At 37.2% G+C, this 21,889-nt stretch overlaps 1 protein-coding gene, 1 long non-coding RNA gene and 1 pseudogene across 2 annotated transcripts; 2 read left to right on the top strand and 1 right to left on the bottom strand.

Annotated features, from left to right (window-relative positions):
* The first annotated feature begins 10,076 nt into the window (after positions 1-10,076).
* Positions 10,077-14,385, top strand: LOC130743212 (beta-glucosidase 18-like; annotated as a pseudogene).
* Positions 14,386-16,995: 2,610 nt separating this feature from the next.
* LOC130749027 (uncharacterized) lies at positions 16,996-18,377 on the top strand. Its single transcript, XR_009022822.1, has 2 exons — positions 16,996-17,721; positions 17,902-18,377. It is a non-coding gene; the product is annotated as an uncharacterized LOC130749027 (long non-coding RNA).
* Positions 18,378-18,960: 583 nt separating this feature from the next.
* Positions 18,961-20,631, bottom strand: LOC130744272 (protein FAR1-RELATED SEQUENCE 5-like). Its single transcript, XM_057596462.1, has 5 exons — positions 20,568-20,631; positions 19,509-20,461; positions 19,348-19,407; positions 19,176-19,226; positions 18,961-19,053 (listed from the first exon to the last, which is right to left on the bottom strand). Exons 1-5 carry the CDS (start codon positions 20,629-20,631, stop codon positions 18,961-18,963), a joined length of 1,221 nt encoding a protein of 406 aa, XP_057452445.1.
* Between the last annotated feature and the right edge of the window lie 1,258 nt (positions 20,632-21,889).

Below are 21,889 nucleotides of genomic sequence, written 5' to 3'. Positions count from 1 at the left end.
GTGAAAATGTTAAGACTCTAGGTTGACTTTTAGAGCCCTAACGAAGAGAATTGAGACTTAATCGCTTGCAAGTAAAATGTGATGTAATTGGAACATAGGTCTAGTGATGACTATGGACCATGAGAACGATGGTACCGTTAGAGACAAACGGTTACTGGCACGCGAGGGTGTTTGTGGGTTGTACAGTGTGTCCCCACGTGATTTGGTTGACTGCGGTCACCTTGTGATTTTGTGGGTTGTACGGTGTGTCCCCACGTGATAGAGGGTTGTACGGTGTGTCCCCTCCGAGAATTGTTCATCTGCGGATGATCGTGATTTGGCCATTGGTGTTGAGGTGGTTGTGTGAATGGTGAGGACGTTAGTCTAACTGAAACTTAGGTGACTGACCATGACTTAACTTAAAGATTTTCCTTATTGAATCAGGTTATTTATGAGAATTACATGGATATGTGAATGTTTATATGAGAACATGAGATCTGGCCCTGTTATTTGTTTATGTGTTATTCTGGGGGGGGGGGGCAGATGGTGATGGTCAAGAGCGCAGTGACCTCGTGGACAATAGATTTGCATGACCAGCACAAGGACAATACCTGGTAGACCGACTCTGCCAAGGTACGTCGCCTTTATGTCGGCAGCGCTACGATCACGGGTTGTGACCGGCATAGGAACGTCGTCGAGACACATATCATGGAATTGGGCAAGGTCAAGATGCCCTTCGCACCATGTCGCTTCTTGCATCCAAGAGATGAGGGTTCTTGGTCGAACTCTCCACAGAGGTCAGGGCTCCTATGAAGAAGCGCCAGAGACAGTGTGGTTGGCTCGACGAGTGACTGATGTTGCCATGCTGGGGGTTGAGTGTTTCGTAGTGCTGAACTATCTTTTATCAGTTTTCATTTCCAGATATTTCTTTTGATGTACTTTGATGTGGGGCTTTAGCCCAAGGTTTCATTTATGTACTTTTGATTTATGGTTCTTTTGATTAAGAGTTATTTTATTCAGAAATGCATGTCTTATTTATTCCGCAAATTTATTTGTAAAGTTTTAAGTTTCGCAATAATTGAACTTTTGTCATTAATTCAAGATTAATAATTGAACGACGAAAATTCTTTACGAAAATGGTGACGTTTGGTTTACTGTGTGACACTCGAGAAATCGGGGCGTTACACCTACGATGTGCACTTCCAAATTGTCTTTGTGGAAAACTAATCTCTTTTGGTTGACAAGGACCCTTTTGCAGATAATATCTCCTAATTTCATCTCTATCACGCGGATGATAACATGAAATTTTTTGCCTTAAACCACGATCACTAGGAAGTTGTTCTGAATCAAATTCCAAAATCTTTTTTTGTGGATGGACCCAAAGTTTTTTCAAGAGCTTGAGATTGAGAAGGCAATTGCTCCAATCTGATGTTGATTTTCTTTTGTAAAATTTTTTCATTGATAGAGCCTATTGTTAAACCAACATAAACATAATTAAAACCACTTCTCCTAAAGTTATGAAAATGAAATAAAATGGCACAACTATTTTTCCTCAACCATTTTGTCTAGTATAAAAACAGAGTAAAGAAATGCACAACCACTTTTCCTCAACCATTTGTTCTCACAAACAATGAAACAAATATTAATCAAATCAACCAACACATTACACATACATACACATTGTTTATAAATCTAATAGATAGATACTTAGATAGTAACCATCCCAAAAAACAAAGTCATAAACCCCAAACTTTATGCATTAATTTAGACGACCCACCAAGCCAAACAACGATTAATTTCAACCTAGCAAAATTCTGAAACTCGTGAGCAAAGGCACTAAGGGATACAATCATAAAGAAATAGGCTTAAATGATTGGAAATTTAAAATACTTACCAGCAAAAATTAAATGCAACTCAATTTCTCAAGCTTTCAACACACTGCACACACAGCCGCAAATACGGTGGAAGAGCTTCTTTAAGAAGAAAAGCATTGCTGAAGGGATTGGATTTGGAACACTAGAAAGTAAAGGTGAAATTGTTTCTATTATTTAATGGGTATGTGCTACTTGTTTCATTCTATTATCCAATAGGCAATTGGTGTTGCACTAATCTAAATAAAAAAGAAACAAAAAGTAGAAATTAAATCAGATCATAGTTGGACAAATTTAAGCTTTTAGTGGCATGAGAAGTAATATTGTGTAGTTATGGGAGCATTTATTTTTTATGGTGGGGGCATTTAAATATAATATTAATAAATATGGTATTTTTTTTGGGAAAAACTTACATGCAGTTGCTTATGTGCTGTTTGTACTGTTTTCCAATTAAAATGTGACATTTGAATTTTCTTTTCCACATAAGATATTAATAAAACCACCCACCTTAGAATTTATAACCTCCATAACCTCTCTGTTTCGTTTCCCGTCGGAGGAACTTCACAAATTACCATTTTTCTATGTGGGTGCTGCTGCTCAAGCCACCCCCAATAGAGGAACCGTTGTCCATCTAAATCCCCACTTTTCTCATTCACCAAAATAATTAGGGAAGCTTGAAACTGATGGAATCATTACAAGACATTTTTCTTTCAAAACTAAGGATGAAGTCATGAAGATGATTCCAGGAGGAAACGCCTTTGGTTCCCTGTTATGAGATTTAAAAATTAGCCACAATAATAAGTCCTAACAACAATATTTGTTACAATAACTGCCTCAGTTTACATTTTAGTAACCCTAGATTTGAATCACAACAACATCATACCACAATTGAAATGCTCCACCGCCAATTACAGGAAGAATACATGAACAATTTCATGCCCAACAAAAATTGGGTAATGAAGATGATGAAGACAAAAACCAGAACGCCGCCGCCGCTGGGAAAGACAACAATCACGACAGTCCCCCCATGATTTTCAACCACCACCACCAGGCTCAGGGCCAACACGAGCAGGTGCACTTCTCTAGAACTATTCCGTTCGACTTCGACGGCAGTACGTTCCTCCGATGGGTGGCCTGAGCAGCCGTGTCGGACAAGGAAATTGAGACAGAGAAAGTGGGTGGGGGTTATCGTCGTTCACAAAGTGGGTGTGTGGGTTTTATTAATATCTTATGTGAAAAAGAAAATCCAAATGTCACTTTTTAATTGGAAAACAGTACAAACAGCACATAAGCAACTGTATGTAAGTTTTTCCCATTTTTTTTTTGCTAAGCAAACAATATATTAATGGGAGTACAAGGGGTACTCCAAACCCAAATTACAAAGAGACAAACAAACCCTCAAGAAAAAAGCAAAAGAAATTGAAACTACAACCAAACCCAGTACAAAAAGAAGCTCAACCTCACGAAGCAAATATCAAAGCCAAATTAATATAAAACTACAACCCATCCAAACATAGCAACGGATTGTTGGACCATTCAAAAAGGGAACAAGAAAAATCACGGAACCTTGATCTGTTCCAGCTCCAAGACCGCCATTTGATGAGCTCCATGACAGTAGAAAACTCAAACACTCCATCCCTAAACACAACAGAATTTCTCATCATCCAAATAGACCATACTGCTACAAACCAGATTGACAGTGCACCATTTTTCTAATGTTTACCCCAGCCAAAATCAAATCGAAGCATATGGTCACGAACAACATTTGGAAGGACTGTTTGAATGCCAATCCATTGATAACAACCCCACCACAAGGCCACAGTACTTGAACAAGTTAAGACAAGGTGAGCAGAAGTCTCCACTTCCAAACCACATAACTTGCAAACAACCTCCTCCTCAGATTGAAGTACCTTGCGCTTCAGCAAATTAACATTATTGGGAATCTTGTCCAACATTAATCTCCACATAAATGCCTTCACATTGGAGGGAGCAACAGATTTCCAAATCCGAATGAAAGCCGGATCTGGATCTACATACTCTGGTGCCTACAAAAAAGAGTAAAAAGAATTAACGGTAAAAACTCCATCTGGACTTGGCAACCAGCTCCACTTATCCGGAACCCCCATCAGAGAGAGTAATACAATTAATCTCCCCCAGCATAGACTGAAGCCATGCCTGCTCTCTTTCACCAAGGTTCCGCCGCCACCGAAGATTCCACCGCCACACCCCACCCAACCACTCTCCACACTCTTTCACTGTGGGATACTTCAACCTTGACAGGTTAAACAACCTATGAAACCGATCACGGAGACACCCACGACCGTCCCAATTCTCCTGCCAAAACTTAGTATCCCTCCCATCACGGATCGTTTTCTGGACTCCCAACTCAAACCAATCACTGCTAGCATCACAACAAGATAACGTGATATCCCTCCACCACATGGATGCTTTCAAAGGCGTTCTACCCATATACTTGGCCTTTATAACACGACACCAAAGGCTGTCAGGTTCTGAGACAAACCTCCACCTCCATTTACGGGCGAATTTATTATGCACCTCTAAAAACTTGTGCATGGTTGCACATATGCTTTTTGACCTGCAATAGAAAGTTTAGCAGGTAATTTGTATTTTTTTAAAATAAAAATATTTAATATATTATTATATAATTAGGGAAATAGTTATTGAATGATTATAGTTATGTTCATCATCATCTTCAACCAAATTCCTCTGTTCCTCCTTCTCCACCCCTCCCACCCAGCCACCGTCCATCACCATCACCAGTATGCATGTGTTATAGAGCATCCTCCACCCATGTCACCCCCCCTCCTCATTCTTCAACCATGATGGACCACCGTGCCGCTGCCGCCCATCGCACGCCGTTGTCACCACTGCTGGCTCGCTACTCTTCACCCGTCTCAGATCTGGTTGCAGGGAGACTTCCTCCTCCATCTCATCTGTGCGATCCGCGATTTGTTGAACCCCATCGTACATTAAGAATGTCAAAGAAAGTTGGATGGAAAGGCTCTGTTTGGGTGAGGAGGGAATGATGATGCAGATTGGAAGCCAGGAAGGGCAAACTTGGAGGAAGAGGTAGCAGATCTGATGAATGAACAACTATGAGATTTTTTGGGCTCAGTTTTTTGTTGCAGCATTTTGTCTCTGCTTCTGAATTGAGGCGTCTACCAGTTTGCTAGCAGCCTGGTTTAGTGGGCGTGCATGATGTGGGTTGGATTGGTCCTTGCATCCATTTTTTCGCTCATTTTTCTGTTTGGGTGGGTTGCATCCCCTGTTTCTTTTTCCTCTGTTATATTCTCTTCTCTTTTTCTTATTCTTTCTCCCTCTCCTTCTCGTTTTTGGATGTTGTTTTTCATTTCTGGATTTTGGCCTTGAACTTTCAGATCCAATGATGTAGTATACAACTCAATATTTTATTGTCCTTTGGTTAAATGAATATGATTGCGTTAATGGATATTCAATTAATGGTATATATTTATTAGAATTTCACTTGTATGGATTTAAAAAATTTCATGATTTAAATGTGATAATTGGTGTTCATTGATTGGAGGTTCCTGCTTCAGTTTAATTGAATTGAATGGTGGTGGTGGCGGCGGCGGGGTGGGGTGCTGGTGGTTGATGGGGTTGTGGTGGAGAGGAGTTCTAATTATTCTCTAATTATTTACTTAATAATTGTATAATATAATAACTATTTTAATTTTCAAAAATACTAAAAAAAAACCTGATGTACCAGGTCAAAAGGCACATGTGTAACCTTACACAACCTTTTAGATGACCATAATAAATTTTTCCTCCATTTACCCAACAAAGATTTATTAAAAAGTATCAGGTCTTTAATCCCAAGCCCCCCTGCTTCCTTTGGCTTACAGACATCTCTCCAGCTCACCCAAGCAATTTTTCTTGCTTCCTTACCTCCACCCCAAAGGAAATTCCTCATTATACCAGTACAAATCTTCTCCACAATACCAGGCAATTTAAAGAAAGACAGGATAAATAGAGGCAGTGCAGTCAAAACACTCTGAATCAAGCAAACTCTACCACCAAACGATATTGACTTCAAGTTCCAGTTTGACAATCTAGACTCAAACTTCTGAATTACAGGTTCCCAAGTCTTCTGTAGATAAGGCTGACTCCCCACTGGGATCCCCAAATACACAATGGGCACTTCCATCCTTTTAGAGTGCAACAACGCAGTAAAACTTTGAAAAACACTTTCCTCAACTGCCACAGATGCCAATTTGCTCTTATGGAAATTAACCTTCAACCCAGAAATTAGCTCAAAACAGCGCAAAACACACTTGATAACCATCACATTCTCCAAGACTACCTTTCCCAAAAACACAGTATCATCAACAAACTTAAGAAGGGACACCAGAACTGAACCAGATCCGCCAACATTAAACCCTCTAAATTTTCCCTTCTTCACAACATTCATAAACAACCCATTTAATCCCTCAACAACAAGTAGAAAGAGAAACAGAGCAATAGGGTCACCTTGGCGGAGTCCCTTTTCCATTCTGAACTCACTACAGGGACTTCCATTGACTAGAATTGACACAGACGCTGATTCAAGGAAACCTCTAATCCATCCAATCTACCTCTCACAAAAATGCATCCTCCGCATCATATAAAATAAAAACTCCGTTGTACAGAGTCATATGCCTTCTCAAAGTCCACCTTGAAGATTAAAGTCGACATTTTACAGGACTTGGCCTCATGAACAACCTCATTAACCACCACCACACTGTCCAACATACTCCTGCCCCCTAGAAAAGCAAACTGATGCTCATCAATCAGCTTACCCAGCACCAGTTTCAATCTATTAGCTAGCAACTTAGACACCACTTTATAAATGCACCCAATAAGAGAAATAGGCTGGAAATCATTCAAATTGCCATAAATATGGTATAGTATGTAAATGTTTTCAAAACTCACGCGGGGGCATTTGCCCCACCCTTACTCCAAGCAAATTCGTCACTGACCGCAACTATAGTACTATTCTTAGTCATTTCCTGAACTTTCTCCTTCATTAAGTCATTAAAATCAGTGAACACTCGTTTAGGTTTCCTCTCACGCTTGAACTGTACCCTAAGTGTGCGTGAGTCGGAAATTAATTAATTATTCTAATTCTAAAAAATGTGGGTCTTACAAAAGCTATGTTATGTGAAATTGGTGATGATTCGTATTGTTGAGCTGGAGATGAATATGCTAAATTAATTAATACTTGGAGATGGTCTGAATATGCATATGTTAGTTGAGTTTTGTACAATACATTGCATAGTTGTTAAGAGGCAATGTTTGCTAGTTCTCATGGAGGCTAGTTTCTTGTCCCAAAATTGAAGTGGTTTTGAAAGCCTAGAGCGAGAGCTTTATTGGTGGTTATCTATCCGGAGTGGACGTGGTGTTATCGCTAAGGATAACAACTTTGGTACCAAAGGCATTGGCATTGAGTCACACTTGAGTCATATATGTTACAGTAGGAAGCTGTTGATGTTAAGTAATGATAACTGCGATATTTTTGGAGAATTTGTTGTTGTGGTAATTGGAGCTATTTATATTTGCTTTATCTGAGCTATAATTATGGAGTATTGACATACTGTGAAATTAATTGATTATATTAAATTTCATGATTTATTTTCTTAATTGTGTATGAGGTATTTAAGGATAATTTTTATAAGTTTTTCCATTACTTATTATTATGCTTATCAATATGATATGAGTTCTCACGCTTTTGTTGGAATGATGTTCTATGCGACATCGCTCAGGTACCGAGGATAGTGGAGCTTCTCGCAAGGGTTAGTCAGAGTAGCTAGTCTTTTAGATATGCTAATAGTGATGGGAGTCATGCTCTGTTATGTAACACCGGGGAAACGCTTAGTTTTGTACCTTGATGTTAAGAGTTATTTTATAAACTCTCTGTATTTATTTTTGGATTATGTTTTATCTTGGAGTTGAAATAAATCCGCTGTGCTATGCATATGATCAGTGGTGGATCCAGGACCCCCCGGTCAGGGGTTCAAATTTTTCACATGAACACATTGGTAAAAATATAATTAAAAACATCTTTAATTTGTTTATACATAAAAAATTATACAAGTCATAGTTGTCCTCTACGTGATTTCATATTCTGAAATCGTTGAACAACTTACACTAATAGTAGCGATCCTTTTCTCCCCTCAATCGAAGGAAAACTGAATAAAGTTAAATCTTACATAAAACTTGCAGAAAAATATAAAAACGACTTTCTCTTATCATTTTACTTTTTTTTTAGAACAAAAGAGATTTTATTGATGAATAAGTAAAAACTCATTACTAACGAAAATAGCAGCCCAAATAAGTAAAAACAAAGGAAAGGTACCTGTCACTTGAAATTTTGTATCTGCAAATATTTATGTATATATGCACATGTATATGTATGTATGATTCATTAATATTTATGTATATATGCACATGCAAAATATCTTAGTTTAAATTGACCAACTAAGGTGAGAAATCTAAAATGAAAATACCAGACAAATATATTATTCTCATTGAATGTTTCCAATTCAGTAAAGATCAGATAAATGAATAATTCGATTGTCTTCAAGAATTAAGTAACTAACTCGAAACAGAAAAATCGAACAAAGGAAGCATGATTTGAGATTGAACTATTTTGCAGACGATGATTCTGATTGCAGTTCTCACTTCTCAGTTGGATGGGACTTAGGGTAGCGAGAGAAAGTGTGAGTGGCTGAGTGCGCGTGTGTGTGAGAGAGTGAGAGGAGTATGTGAGGGTAAATCTTTAGTGCAAATAGGTGCAAAACTTGGTCTACTAGTATAATTTAAAATTTTCAGGGGGTTCAGAAAAATATTATATAGGGGTGTAAGTGCAAATTTTTTTATTCAAGGGGTTCATCTGAACCCCCTCACATACAAGTACATTCGCCCTGCATATGATGTTATGACATTAAAGTTGGAAATTTATATATTTATTATGAGAATGACAGGTATTTTGATTTATGTTTCTGGATAATAAATGTGATACCCTCTATGTTATGCAATTTACTCTGATTTATGCTATAATATTGCGTGGGGTTTAGAGGGTGTTACACACCAAACACTCTCTTCATCCACCCCCGCCCCCACACCCCATCCTCCTCCTCCTCCTCCTCCTCCTCACCCACTCTCAACCGACTCTCACCCCCCGCATGGCTCCCCATCTCCTCCTCTCCCTCACTCACCTTTTCCCCCGCTTCACACCTCTTAAGCCGAAATGGTGGGGAGAGGAAAGGTTCCCATTTTTTAGGGTTTTTCAGGAAACAGATCCAGTGGAGACAGTTGGGGCTTGTAGCTCAGAGGATTAGAGCATGTGGTTACGAACCCAATGTCTTCTTCCTCGACCGCTCCCCATCCCCTCACCCTTTCCCTCATCTTCTCCCTTTCCCCCAAATCCCAATTTTCCCTGCCTTCTCGCTCTCCTTTTGTGGTGGTTGAGGTTGAATTAAGGGATTTCTTTTTGTCAAAATTAAGGGACTGTGAGGGTGGCTAAATCCTTGGCTTTTCGGGCTCTTATGGGGTGGCAGGGATATCGACGTGTGGCAGTTTTTTTGGGCTCCTTGTTGGAGACCCAACTTGTCACAACACTGGTTCTATCGATCATTACTGTAGTTTCTTATGCTAATAAGAAGGCTTGTTTTTTTCCCTTGTGGAAAGTTCAATTTTTTTCATAGCTTGGGGTTTGTTTCTGGATTCTTGAGGTTTTTGCGTGATATTATTTTCATTGTTTTCAAGTATATATTCGATATTTTTTTAAAGGCTTAATTGCACATTTGGTTTCTCATTCATATCTTTTGGGTAAAGATTGATCCTGAAAAGAAAAAAAAATTGCACTTGAGTCCCAAACTGAAGCCTTCGTTAGCACTTTTGCATGTCTGTCTAGATTAAATTCCGTTAAAATTAATTAAAAAAATAAAAAATTTAGAAATAAGAAAAACCCAGGTCCTCATCTGCGACACCGGCACGGCGAAACAGAGTGTCTAGATGGTCACAGCGGTGGCAACTTCGGAGGTGACAGAGCAGTCAAGCCCTGGTTTGGCTGAGGCATGGTGGCCCTGGGTTATGGTTGTTTTGTGCGTTTCCAGAGGATGTGAGACAATGGCTCGATAGGAGGTTCAATGGTTCAGGTACGTTGTTCCCGGTGGTGCTTCTTCCATGGCCTTCGATGCTAAAATCACTGTTAATAGCCATAAATACTAGTGAAAGTTGCTTATAGTTCTATCCATGCCATGGTGACTTTGATTAATCATGGTTTACCAGTTGTATCCAAAGATGTAATCATTTCAAATTCAAATCAATTGGTAGCGATAATACCGAACCTACCTTACTCTATCAATACACATTATGAAACCTAACTTACCAGAAACCACCAATAGATAATAAATTTTAGTTGCAGTAATCAGGCGCCAGATTACAAATGATTGAAAAATTGAACACCTTACATGGAGGTTTTAAATAAGGAGTGCCAAATTGTATCTGCTTCTCAAGAAACAAAATGACAATGCAACAGTCGGCACTGCGCGTTGTGTTGTTGACCTTTGTTTGTTGTTTTCATTTTCATGTCCAAAGTTCCCATGATGTTGGAGATGGAATCAGCAGATTTAATTTCCCAAGAGGGTTCCTTTTCGGAGCAAGTACTTCGTCTTACCAGGTAAATTGTTCTTGCAATTGCCAATTATCAATGGTTTATTTCTGTCCTGAAATATGTATACTTTGTTGTTTCTAAATAAAAAAAAGATTGAAGGAGCAGCTTTTGAAGGTGGTAAAGGTTTAAGCAACTGGGATGCTTTTTCCCACATACCAGGTAAGTGGTGACTGGTGATTTCATATCTTACTCTACCTTGATTGTTTGTTGTGCATACAGTTATAGAATTTCAACATTGTGCATGAGCATGGATAATCACACTTCAGTTTACTGAATTTTCAGGAAATATAAAACATAATGAAACTGGTGATGTAGCTGATGATCATTATCATCGCTATTTGGTAATACTAATCTGATATTATGATATATATATATATATATATATATACATATATCAACTTCACATTTTACTTGCCTTAACTAAACGCTAGCTTGCATCGTTGACTCCCTAAATCATTATTGTATTTTACAGGAAGACATTAAGTTGATGTCCTCTCTTGGATAGGTGTATATCGATTTTCAATTTCGTGGGCAAGGATTCTACCTAGTAAGTATTTTGCAGTTCACATAATTAGTTTCAATAAAATCTGCTCAATTTAATGTTCAAGGGGTGTAACAGGAGGGATATATGGGATGGTAAATCCAAGGGGGATTATGTTCTACAACAAGATTATAAACAATCTGAAGCTTAGAGGTAAGTAACAGTGTCCACTTGGTTATTGTCGTCGAAAATGCTAATTTATTTTGACCAGTGCGCGTACATGGCTGATATTCCGCCATCCACCATTAGTATTTGTCAAATATGGCCTGTTTCTAGCTTTTGGCCATAATCCATCATCTGCCATTAACAACATTGATTTTGACTTAATAATGACCATTTTTGGCCTTGGCATTTGTCAAGACTCGAGGCATATAAATTAACCCTCCCCAAAATTAAGAACTAAGTTGCTAAGTGAACATCATATATGGTTTAATATTTATATTCATAGAAGTATTAGATTGTCTGTACTCTGTACCTAAATCTGGAGATGGCATGTTAATCCAGGGATTGAACCGTTTGTGACAATTCACCATATGGACCTGCCACAAGAGCTGGAAGAAAGATATGGTGGTTGGCTTAGTCCCCTAATACAGTAAATTCCTTCTCTCATTTTTGTTTTCTTTTCAGTACTAGTAATATACTACTATATAATGCTAAAGAATTTGAAAGTTTGTCACTTCTTCATTGACTTACCCCCTAATCTTAGTGCAAAATGGTTATCTGAAATTTGATTTAGGAGAACAGTGAGATGCTGATAACTATATGCTCTCATTGTGACAGGAGAGATTTTGTTCATTTTGCTGAAATTTGTTTTAAGAGCTTCGGAGACAGGGTGAGGTACTGGGCTACCATCAATGAGCCAAACATTGTTGCAGAGATGGGCTTTATGAGGGGAACATTCCCCCCGGGTCGCTGTTCCCTGCCTTTTGGAAATTGTCATGCTGGTGACTCTGATGTTGAGCCTCTCTATGTCATGCACAACATGTTGCTGTCACATGGCAAGGCTGTTGAATTATACCGCAAGCGCTTTCAGGTAACAAAGTTGGGCCTAAACTGAAGACATTTGTTGTCACATTTTCTAGGATAAGGGTAAGAAGATTAAGGGTCATGATGACTGTTTTAATCAGTGAGTGTTGATGCTAATCCAGGTAAAGCAAAGGGGAACCATTGGCATTGTCTTAGATGCCTTCATGTATGAACCTCTTAGAGATCATGGACTATTTGATATATTTGATAAACAAGCTGTGAGTAGGGCCTTGGCTTTTGACATAGGCTGGTAAGTTGTTAAGCAGTGAAGTACCATTTCCATTTTTTCAGTTAGTACTTGCATTAGTATCAAAGGAAAACCAAGAAGAGTTCTGCTAATGATATCATGCCTACATAAACATTATTAATGAAAAAAATTAGCAGCCCAGGATCCTTTAATTCTTGTTAAGACTTTTTCCTGCTTTTTTGTCACATGAAGGGTATTAGATCCCCTGGTTTTTGGCGAGTACCCTGCTGAGATGCGCGCTACTCTTAGGAGCCAGTTGCCGAGATTCTCTCATGAGGAGGAGAGTCTCGTAAAAGGAAGCCTGGACTTCATTGGCATCAATCACTATGGAACTCTTTATGCCAAGGACTGCTCCCTCTCTCCTTGTTCTCATGGTGCAGATCGTCGAATAAGAGGCTTTGCGGAAATAACAGGGATGAAAGATGGCATTCCAATTGGTGATCAGGTACCCTTATGTAGTCCAGCTTCTCTTATTGGTTTATTATATTGTTGGTGGTTGCTCAAATGTTTGACAAATGAATAGGGCATTGATGATAAGAGAATGCTCTTTGTACTAGAATCTTTCCCATAAATTGTATGAATGAGTATGATTGGTCTAAAGAATGAAAGAGGGTACACTATCATTTTCATCGACTTTTAGCATGTTCTGATCAACTTATTTTCTCTCGGAATCAATTCTGACAGCTAGAAACTACTCACTTAGCTTCTCCCTAGAATTTATTTTGCTTGTAGAATCAATTCTCGTAAGACTTCACATTGACAATATCATGATTGTTATGCTTTATCACTTCTTTTTTTGGAAATCCAAATATATTAATCATAATAAAGAAGGAAGAGGCTTTATCACTTTTCATACTTATTTTAAATAGTATTACCATTGAAGATAATATTTGATTAAATTTCTCTTGTTTAAAGCAGACAGGAGTGTCAAGTTTCTTTGTGGTTCCAAGGGGAATGGAGAAGATTGTTTACTACATAAAGCTAAGATACCATAACATGCCCATGTATATTACAGAAAACGGTGTGTGAATACTGAATTCATTACATGATCTCATGTGCTCCCATTTGTTTTCTTTTGGCGTAGTTGCTTGATCAATTGATTAATACATTCAAACACTTCACCATGGATTAATGGAAAAAGAAATGACCTATGAAGGCCGCTTTTTGTTATCTAAATTTGGGTTATGAGGTTTGAGTTCTTAAATCATGGATCTACACAAAATTTGTTGCAGGTTATTCTCCACCGCTCAATCCAGATGTGATATTGAATGATTTACAAGATTTCAAAAGAATAGAGTTTCATAAAGCCTACCTTGCATAGTTTTTAGACATATTTTCAGTTACTTGTTGACAAGGGCTAATTTTATCATCAAGAATGATACTTAGACACCTACAAGCACTCCATTTCCCCCTATCTCTCTCTTCTTACCTATATCCACATCAATTACTTCACTCTATTCTCTTTCCTCTTTTACTCTGGGTGTCTGCGGGGAGTCTACACTATGCAGATGTCCACAAATGATTTTCATTTTATCATGTGCAGGGAAGGTGCAGATGTAAGAGGATATATGATATGGTCATTGTTTGACAACTTTGAATGGGCAAGTGGCTATGACATAAGATTTGGGCTTTATTATGTGGATAGACATACACTTGAACGAATTCCAAAACTTTCTGCCCAGTGGTTTTCTAGCTTTCTCAACAACACTAGGGACACCTACAAAGAGAACTTGAATGAGCGATTTACAAGCAAAGATGTGACTCCTGATGGTTTCGAAGCTATTTGAACTAGCTGGAATGTATGGGCAGTAGTGTGATTTCCTGTGCTATGAATGGCTGCATAAAATCTTTATGTTATCTAATAATGGTGGGAATTTATCTCATCTAATCTTATCTGAGAGAGATGTTCTCAGAATTCTTATATTGAGTAATCTAATTTATGTTATTCGAAAAAATAATTATGAAGTTTAGCATCAGTCGCCAGGCTGATGACTGATGCTAATATACAAATTTTGTATCGGATAAATTAACCTAAATTAGCCGATGCTTCAGTGTATTTTTACTTAGCGTCATCTCAGTTGATGCTAAAATCAGTAACAACTTCCCTAGGATGTGTGCTTCCTGACTACAGGGGAACTAGACCTCAGTAGAAAGTAAGAACAAGAGGAGTACGAGGGCTAGCGACAAACACATGGGTAAGAATATAAAATGAAAGCAATAAACTTATCTACTTGAACTTGAATACTTGTGCTTTCTTATCTTCATAATCTTCAACCTTTTTATATTTTTTTTGTTGATGTTGGTGTCTTCATAAAAACCTAGTCAAGGTCGAGGAGAGACTCTTCTTCACAATCTTCCCCTTCCACATCTTGAAATTTTAAGCACATTGATGAAAATTGTAACACCCCACTTTTCGTTATTAGGTTATTTATTATTTTGTTTTAATTATTATACTATATGGTAATTTGATAATTTATGTGATTTAATTAGATGATAAGGTCATTAAGTGATTTTATTAGATAATTAAGTGATTATGTAATACAGATAAATAAGGTTTTTGGGTTTTATTGTGATATATGGAGCGGAGCCCACTAGTATTACTAGTTTAGGGTTAGGAGAGATATAAGTAGAAGGAAAGAAAGAAAATTAGGATTAGCGAAGCAACATAACAGAGAAACACATGAAAGGTGAAGGAGAGGAAAAAAGGTGGAGAAAACCTAGAATTTGATCTTCAAGAAAAAATGGTCTAGGAGGCTTTGCACCGGTGTCATAAAAGGTAAGGGTTTGAATTTACCTTGTATAATTGTAGAGAGGTTGAGTTTAACATGAAGGAACCCCCATCTTCTTTGAAAATTCAGAACGGAGAGACTGTGTTGAGTGTTAACATGTAGTGAGCAAAATTGATTTTGAGCGAAATTGAGGTTCTGGAGAAAATTGAGTTCTGTTCTGTTCTGCCCGCAGATACCCTAACAGTCTGTGTTGTAGAGAGCATAACTCTCTCTACAGAATTCCAAATTGAGTGAAACCAATTTTGTATGAAAGCTAACTCATAGGGCTATCTTGGGTAATATTTTCATAATTTTTCGATTGCTGGTTCAATACCAGAATCATTTGCAAATTCTGCTGTTTCTGCCTGCAGACACCCTAGCATCCTGTGTTGTAGAGAGCATAACTCTCTCTAACGAATTCCGAATTGAGTGAAAATAATTTTGTATGAAAGCTAACTCATAGGGTTATATTGGGTAATATTTTCATAATTTTTGGATTGCTGGTTCAATACCAGAATTATCTGCAAGTTCACTATGTTTCTGCTCGCACACACCCTAACAACTTGTGCTGTAGAGAGCATAACTCTCTCTACAGAATTCCAAATTGGGTGAAACCAATTTTGTATGAAAACTAACGTATAAGGCTATGTTTGGTAAAAGTTTCATAATTTTTGGAGTGCTCGTTTAGTACCACAATTATCTGCAAGTTTGCTATGTTTCTGCTTATTTCTGTGATTGATTCTGGAACTGGTTCTAGTAATTGATGAGACATTTGATGATTTTGTGTTGCTATTTTGTCAGTGGAATAGTGAATGATTTGATAATTATATTGAAGTGTTATTTTGTGCAATTTTGGTGTGATTTCCGTTATAGAATTTGGTGAGAAGATATGTTATATATTTGGGGCTGGAGTGGTCTCAAATTGCATGTTTTAATTTATGAGTTTTTGCACGAAATACACTTCATTTAGTTAAGAGGCAACGTGTCGGTTTTTATCGGAAAACTGAGGTTTGTCCCAGAACTGGCGTGGTTCTGGAAGTCTGGAGTGGACTTCATTGGTGGTTAACTGTCTGGAGTGGACACGGTGATACCGCTAAGGTTAACAATTGGTACCACATGCATACATTAGAGTGTCACACACTAAGTTTCACGTTTTCAGTGGTTAATGTGTTTGGTGAATTGTTGGTGAATTGTTTTGCTGTTGTGGTAAAGTCGAATTATTATTCTTCTTAAAACTTATAATTTTCCGAAACAACAATAAGAATTATGAAACTGTCTTGAGAGCCAATATTATAATCACTCAGATTTTAAAGAAAAGGTGAAGAGTTTATAAAGCAAAATCTGAATTGTTTACTTGCTCTTTGTTATGCTATATTTTATACAATGTAAGTTCTTACTCTTCTGTTGGAATGATGTTCTATGCGACATCGCTCAGGTACTGGAGGTAGAGATGTGACTCATGAGTAGTAGCTTCGGAGAGTCTTAGCTTATGTTATTATTATTATTATTATTATAAAATAAGTGTCTTGCTCTGTAATGTAACACTTGGTAGATATTTTACGTTACTTTTACACTTCTGTTGAGAGGATTTTATAACCTCTCCTTATGGAAGATGTTGAATGATTTTCTAAATTATGGTGATGTCGTACTGTTGATGGCCGAAGTGCTTATGAAATTCAGTTCTGAGTATGATGAATTTTATTGGAATATCATAAAAGATAGACCTATTTAAATAAGTGATTTTATGCATCTTAGTATTATCTGGTTGGTTTAGAAATTTTATTGCAAGAAATAATTCATTCTTTGGAGATATGAACTTATAAATTTTCAAACACAATTAGTGTTAATTTTAATGAGTTTTCGTGAAGAAGTGTAATACTCCCTTGATATGTTTTTAAACTCTGATAAACGTTTTTACATAAAACAATGGGAAAAATGGGGTGTTACAAAAATTATGTTCTGTTTTGAGGCATCAACATGTATCTTCATGTGACTCCCCTATCTTTTGCAGCTCAAGCCTTGTTTGTCCTGAAATAACATGGAAAAACGAAAATCAACCATTTCTACCCCTTTTGAAATTGGGAAAAACTTAGGTGCAGTACCATTGCAGTACCATTGGTACTGTTGGTGCTGTTCACTAATTAGAATGTGACATATGGATTATTAATTACCCCTCACCAAATTGAATTTTAAAAAACTTAACACCGTTTAGCCCTTCCGTTATCTCTGAATACTTCTCCTCTGTGCCCAAAACTTCGTTCTCCTCTCCACTCTGCCTCTCACCACCATTGAGGGATGGGACCGAAATTCAAATCGGAGAAGCTGAAATCGGACCATGGTGTGGAGGTGGCGCATGGGGTGGAGGTGGCGCGACCGCATGGGGTGGAGGTGGCAGCGACGGTCGTCGAAAACAGCGACAATCAATCGAAGGATGGTGGCTGATGGTGTCCGCTTACGGTCAGAGAAGCTATGGAAAGCGGTTTCATACACGTGGAGGATTTGGGTTTTTTCAGTGAACTCAGGAGGTGTACCAGTGATAATGGGTAGGGAAAATTGAGGGCTTCCATTCACACTATCTTTCTCTCCATCTTCAGGTTGCATACTCTTGCAGATTTGTCTTTCCCTTTGCTTTTTTCTTATAAATTTTTAGCATATTGACAATATTGAACTAGTATATATGCAGCAATTTAATACTTCGTGATGTTGAAAGTTTTATGGTACAAATTGAAAGTATTGAACTAATTGAGTTTTGAATTCTTACTTTGCTGATAAAGTATGCAGCAAATTCAGGTGCTATACAAGACTTAAAGGAAGTGATTGAGCTGATAAAAATCAAGGCTTGGAAGTGGTTATTGGCTGTCTAACCCAATCATCTGCCTTGAAAGCCTATAAACTTATGATATTAAAAGCTTTGAGAGTGAATTTGGACCTTTGCTGTGATGGGTACCCGAGCTGGGAATGACAGGTGAATATGTTGCAAGTCTATTATTGAGTAGAAGGGTGTGTCCAAATGCAGCTTGTGGCACTTTGAAGAGGAAAATCACACAATGTGGTAGTTGTTAGCAATTGGATGTAGTTGTTTTTCCATTGGTTGTAGATTTTTTATCTTTTTATTAATTAGAATGAACTCTGGTAGTGTAGGTTCTATGTAATGTAGGTTGTTTTGTACCAAATGGCAAGTGATATGGCTATATCATTAGCATGTAATGAAATGATTTTTCTACAATGAATGAGAATGGAAATTGATTTATATCCAGCAAAGTGGTTCATTGTAAGCCTTTATTTGTTAACTTCCAATTACATGAGAAAAAGCTAAGTAAAATGCCAATATCTAGTACAGCCTTTGTTAGAGTTAACATGAGCATTCCAATAGCATGTCTAGTAAAAAGCCAAGTAAAATCCTTCATGTGCAGGACTGAATTAGCAATAGCATTCCAATATCTTCATCTTAAAAATCAGTTCATAGAACTACACAGCAATGTTTGTGAACGTGAGGGGTAGTCAAAGCATTTTCTCCTTAGTTAAGTTGTATTCCAAATTCAATGAAATCTTTGTTGTTACACTAAATTTACTTTGTTATAGCAACAAATCTTGAAATCTGAGAAACCCAATGATAGAAATATATTATAAAGCCATTCATTTGTTAATCAGTGCTACACCAGAAACAAAACAGAAAAAATAATCACTGTAGAAATCAGTGCTACACCAGAAACAAAACAGAAAAAATATCACTGTAGAAATCAGTGCTACACCAGAAACAAAACATAAATCTCATTTACTGCAGATCAGTGCTACACCAGAAATTGACTAATCTCTAAAACTCAAACAAGCACTCAAATGTCTTCCCATCGCGGTAAAAGAAGAAGTGAAGGACCACGTTCATTTTCTCTTTGACAGGGAATGAAGTTATCCCGTGAATTGAATTCCTATATAGGAAAAAAATAAGAAGTGTCAATCTAAAGCACAAACAAAACAGTAATTAGTTTTAAGCAAAAACAGCATGCATCTATAGGGAAAATATAGAAAACTTGTGTCATATTAATTGAACCTGTGTCATATTAATATCAAGTGATGTAGGACCTGGACCCGAATTGAATTCCTATATAGGAAAGAAAAAGGATTGTCAATCTATAGCACAAACAAAAGAAGAATTAGTTTTAAGCATAAACAGCATGTATCTATAGGGAAAATATTGAAAACTTGTGTCATATTAATCTAACCTGTATCATATTAATATCAAGTGATGTAGGATCCAGACCTTCATGTAAAAAAGGCACATTCTGCATACACAATAGTCAAAAGCAAAAACATGATTTAGATTTTTAAGTGCATTTTGGAATAAATGCCACAAGCATAAACGATGATATGATTCAGGAAAAACCTCTGCAATTGCTCTTGCCATGGCAGCATCTTGATATGTGAAAATTGTCTTTGGCTTTTTTCCACACATAGCCTTGAGAAAAGTCTTAAACAACCACTCAAACGATTCAGCGGTTTCATCATATAGTAATGCTGCACCAAATAATACACTTTCCCGATGATGGTTGAAACCAATGAAGGGAGCAAATGGTCGTAAATTCTTATTAGTGCGGTAAGTGGTATCAAAGCATACCACATCTCCAAAATAAGCATAATCCAAAACCATTTTTGCATCCGTCCAGAAAATATTAGTTATTTGACTATCAACATCAAGTTGAATTTCATAGAAAAAGGACGGATTCTCTGTTTGCTTTGATTTAAAGTAATGAAGAAGAGTGTATGCTTCACCTTCTTCCATTTCCTTCATCCTCTTAGAACTCAAATGATTTCTGATATCTTTAGCTGTGCATCCAACATTCTCTCTCCCTCCAGCCTGTCGACTCATAAACTCAAAAATTAATTTTTGACGTATACTAGAACGAGCTGCCATTTCAACTTCAGCCGCTTGAGCAACAGAAACTCTCATTTGTGAGGGCAATTTATGCCAACTCCTCGGAGTTGCAAGCTCATGATTATGTCCTTTCACAAAAGAAGTAACAACATATTTTCCATTTGATGATCGACCAATAACCATGTGTGCTAAACATCCTGTTCTGATATCTTTGCGGACAATTTTTCCTTCATCATCTTTGATCCTTTTAAAGCCTTCCTTAAAGCAAACATATTTTCGAGATATTACAATCTCCTTATCTAATTTGCTTGTATTCCTCCAATCTTTTCTAACGCTGAAACCAACGAATCCAGTATACATGTTATAAAATCTATATGCATGCTCTTCCGTATCGAACTCCATGCCAACATAGGGGGTTATATCTTCCTGAGTCACTTCATGCTCAATATTATCCTTCCATTTAACTACATAAAAAGATAATATATTAAATTTAAGAAAGGTAATAGTGCATAAACAGAGGCTTAGAAAAAAATAAACTAAACCAATAAAAAGACACCTTAAAAGACAAACAAATAAAAGAGTCAAAGCCCTCTAACAGAACAGCCAAGACCCGACCCGCACACCATTTGATCATATAGTCCAAACTTGATTCATTGGATTATTTTGTTTGCCACATTACTGCAGTAACATCATGCAGTTTAAGTATAGAAACTATAACTTGATGAATCAACCACAATATTCCTCATGCCACCGTAAACTCTAAAGACTAAATTAATGATAGGGAGCACGGGAATAAAGAAATTCCGTTCATAGTTCTTGCGTGAGGGAAACTCAAAATAGAGCTTGTCAAACAACCACTTAATCCCAAAAGCTTAAGCTGTTGGGTAAGGGCCACTTTAATGGTTTTATATTATATTCTAACACGCCCCCTCACGCAAGAGCCCTTTGGGCTTGAAGCGTGGATAAATGCATAGGCCCACCTACCATGTGCTTAATTAAATTCCACTTTTTTAATTAGAAAGTGAGGGGAGCAAGGATCGAACTCTAGACCTCTCGGTCATAGAGGCTCTGATACCATGTCAAACAACCACTTAATCCCAAAAGCTTAAGCTGTTGGGTAAGGGCCACTTTAATGGTTTTATATTATGTTCTAACAGAGCTGTTTTTTAGAAAGAACCAGAAAGACTAAATTAATAATAGTTCTCTATTTCAAAAAGAACCAGAAATTTCGTTCATAGTTCTAAAAATCTATAGAAATTTTCCAGAGTTGTATTAGAAAAGAGTACATACCATTGGAATCAGAATAGTATGTTCATCCCCTTTTTCTATAGCTACAACCCCTAAATTCATTGTTGTTGATTCTCTGTGAAGCAGAGAGAAACTTTGCAATTGTAGAAGGTAGAACGATTGCAGAAGACAATCCGTTTCTTTTGGTTCCCACAGAGAAGAGTAAGCGTTGAAGAAATACGTGGGGAGCAGGTTGGTTAAAGGGAAAAGGGGAAAACGACATTGAAAGGTTTAACGGAGTGAATTCCCTAAACCCTTAATTATTGTTAGGTGTATTCACTAATCCACATGTCAATTTTTTAGAGGACAACAGCACCAACAGTACCAATGGTACTGCACCTAAGTTTTTCCCTTTGAAATTATCAAAAAGAAGAAATATATAATAATATCGAAGGCAATTTAATAATGCCATTGATAATACCATAATGTTATCTATAACACAATGATAATATAACGATAAAGTTTGATAAGAAATCATAACAAACAAATAAAACAAAGTTATGGAGTAAAGTAACTGTGACACTACGAGCCCTTTTGGTGGTCAGGATAGGATAAGGGCATGATATGATAGAGAGTTTGATAAAGACAGGATATGATAATAGCAT

The sequence above is a fragment of the Lotus japonicus genome, chromosome 3 (assembly GCF_012489685.1).
Source record: "Lotus japonicus ecotype B-129 chromosome 3, LjGifu_v1.2".
Taxonomy (NCBI): Eukaryota; Viridiplantae; Streptophyta; class Magnoliopsida; order Fabales; family Fabaceae; genus Lotus; species Lotus japonicus.
Note: the sequence above shows the minus strand (reverse complement) of the source record. Positions and strands in the feature narration are given on the sequence as shown.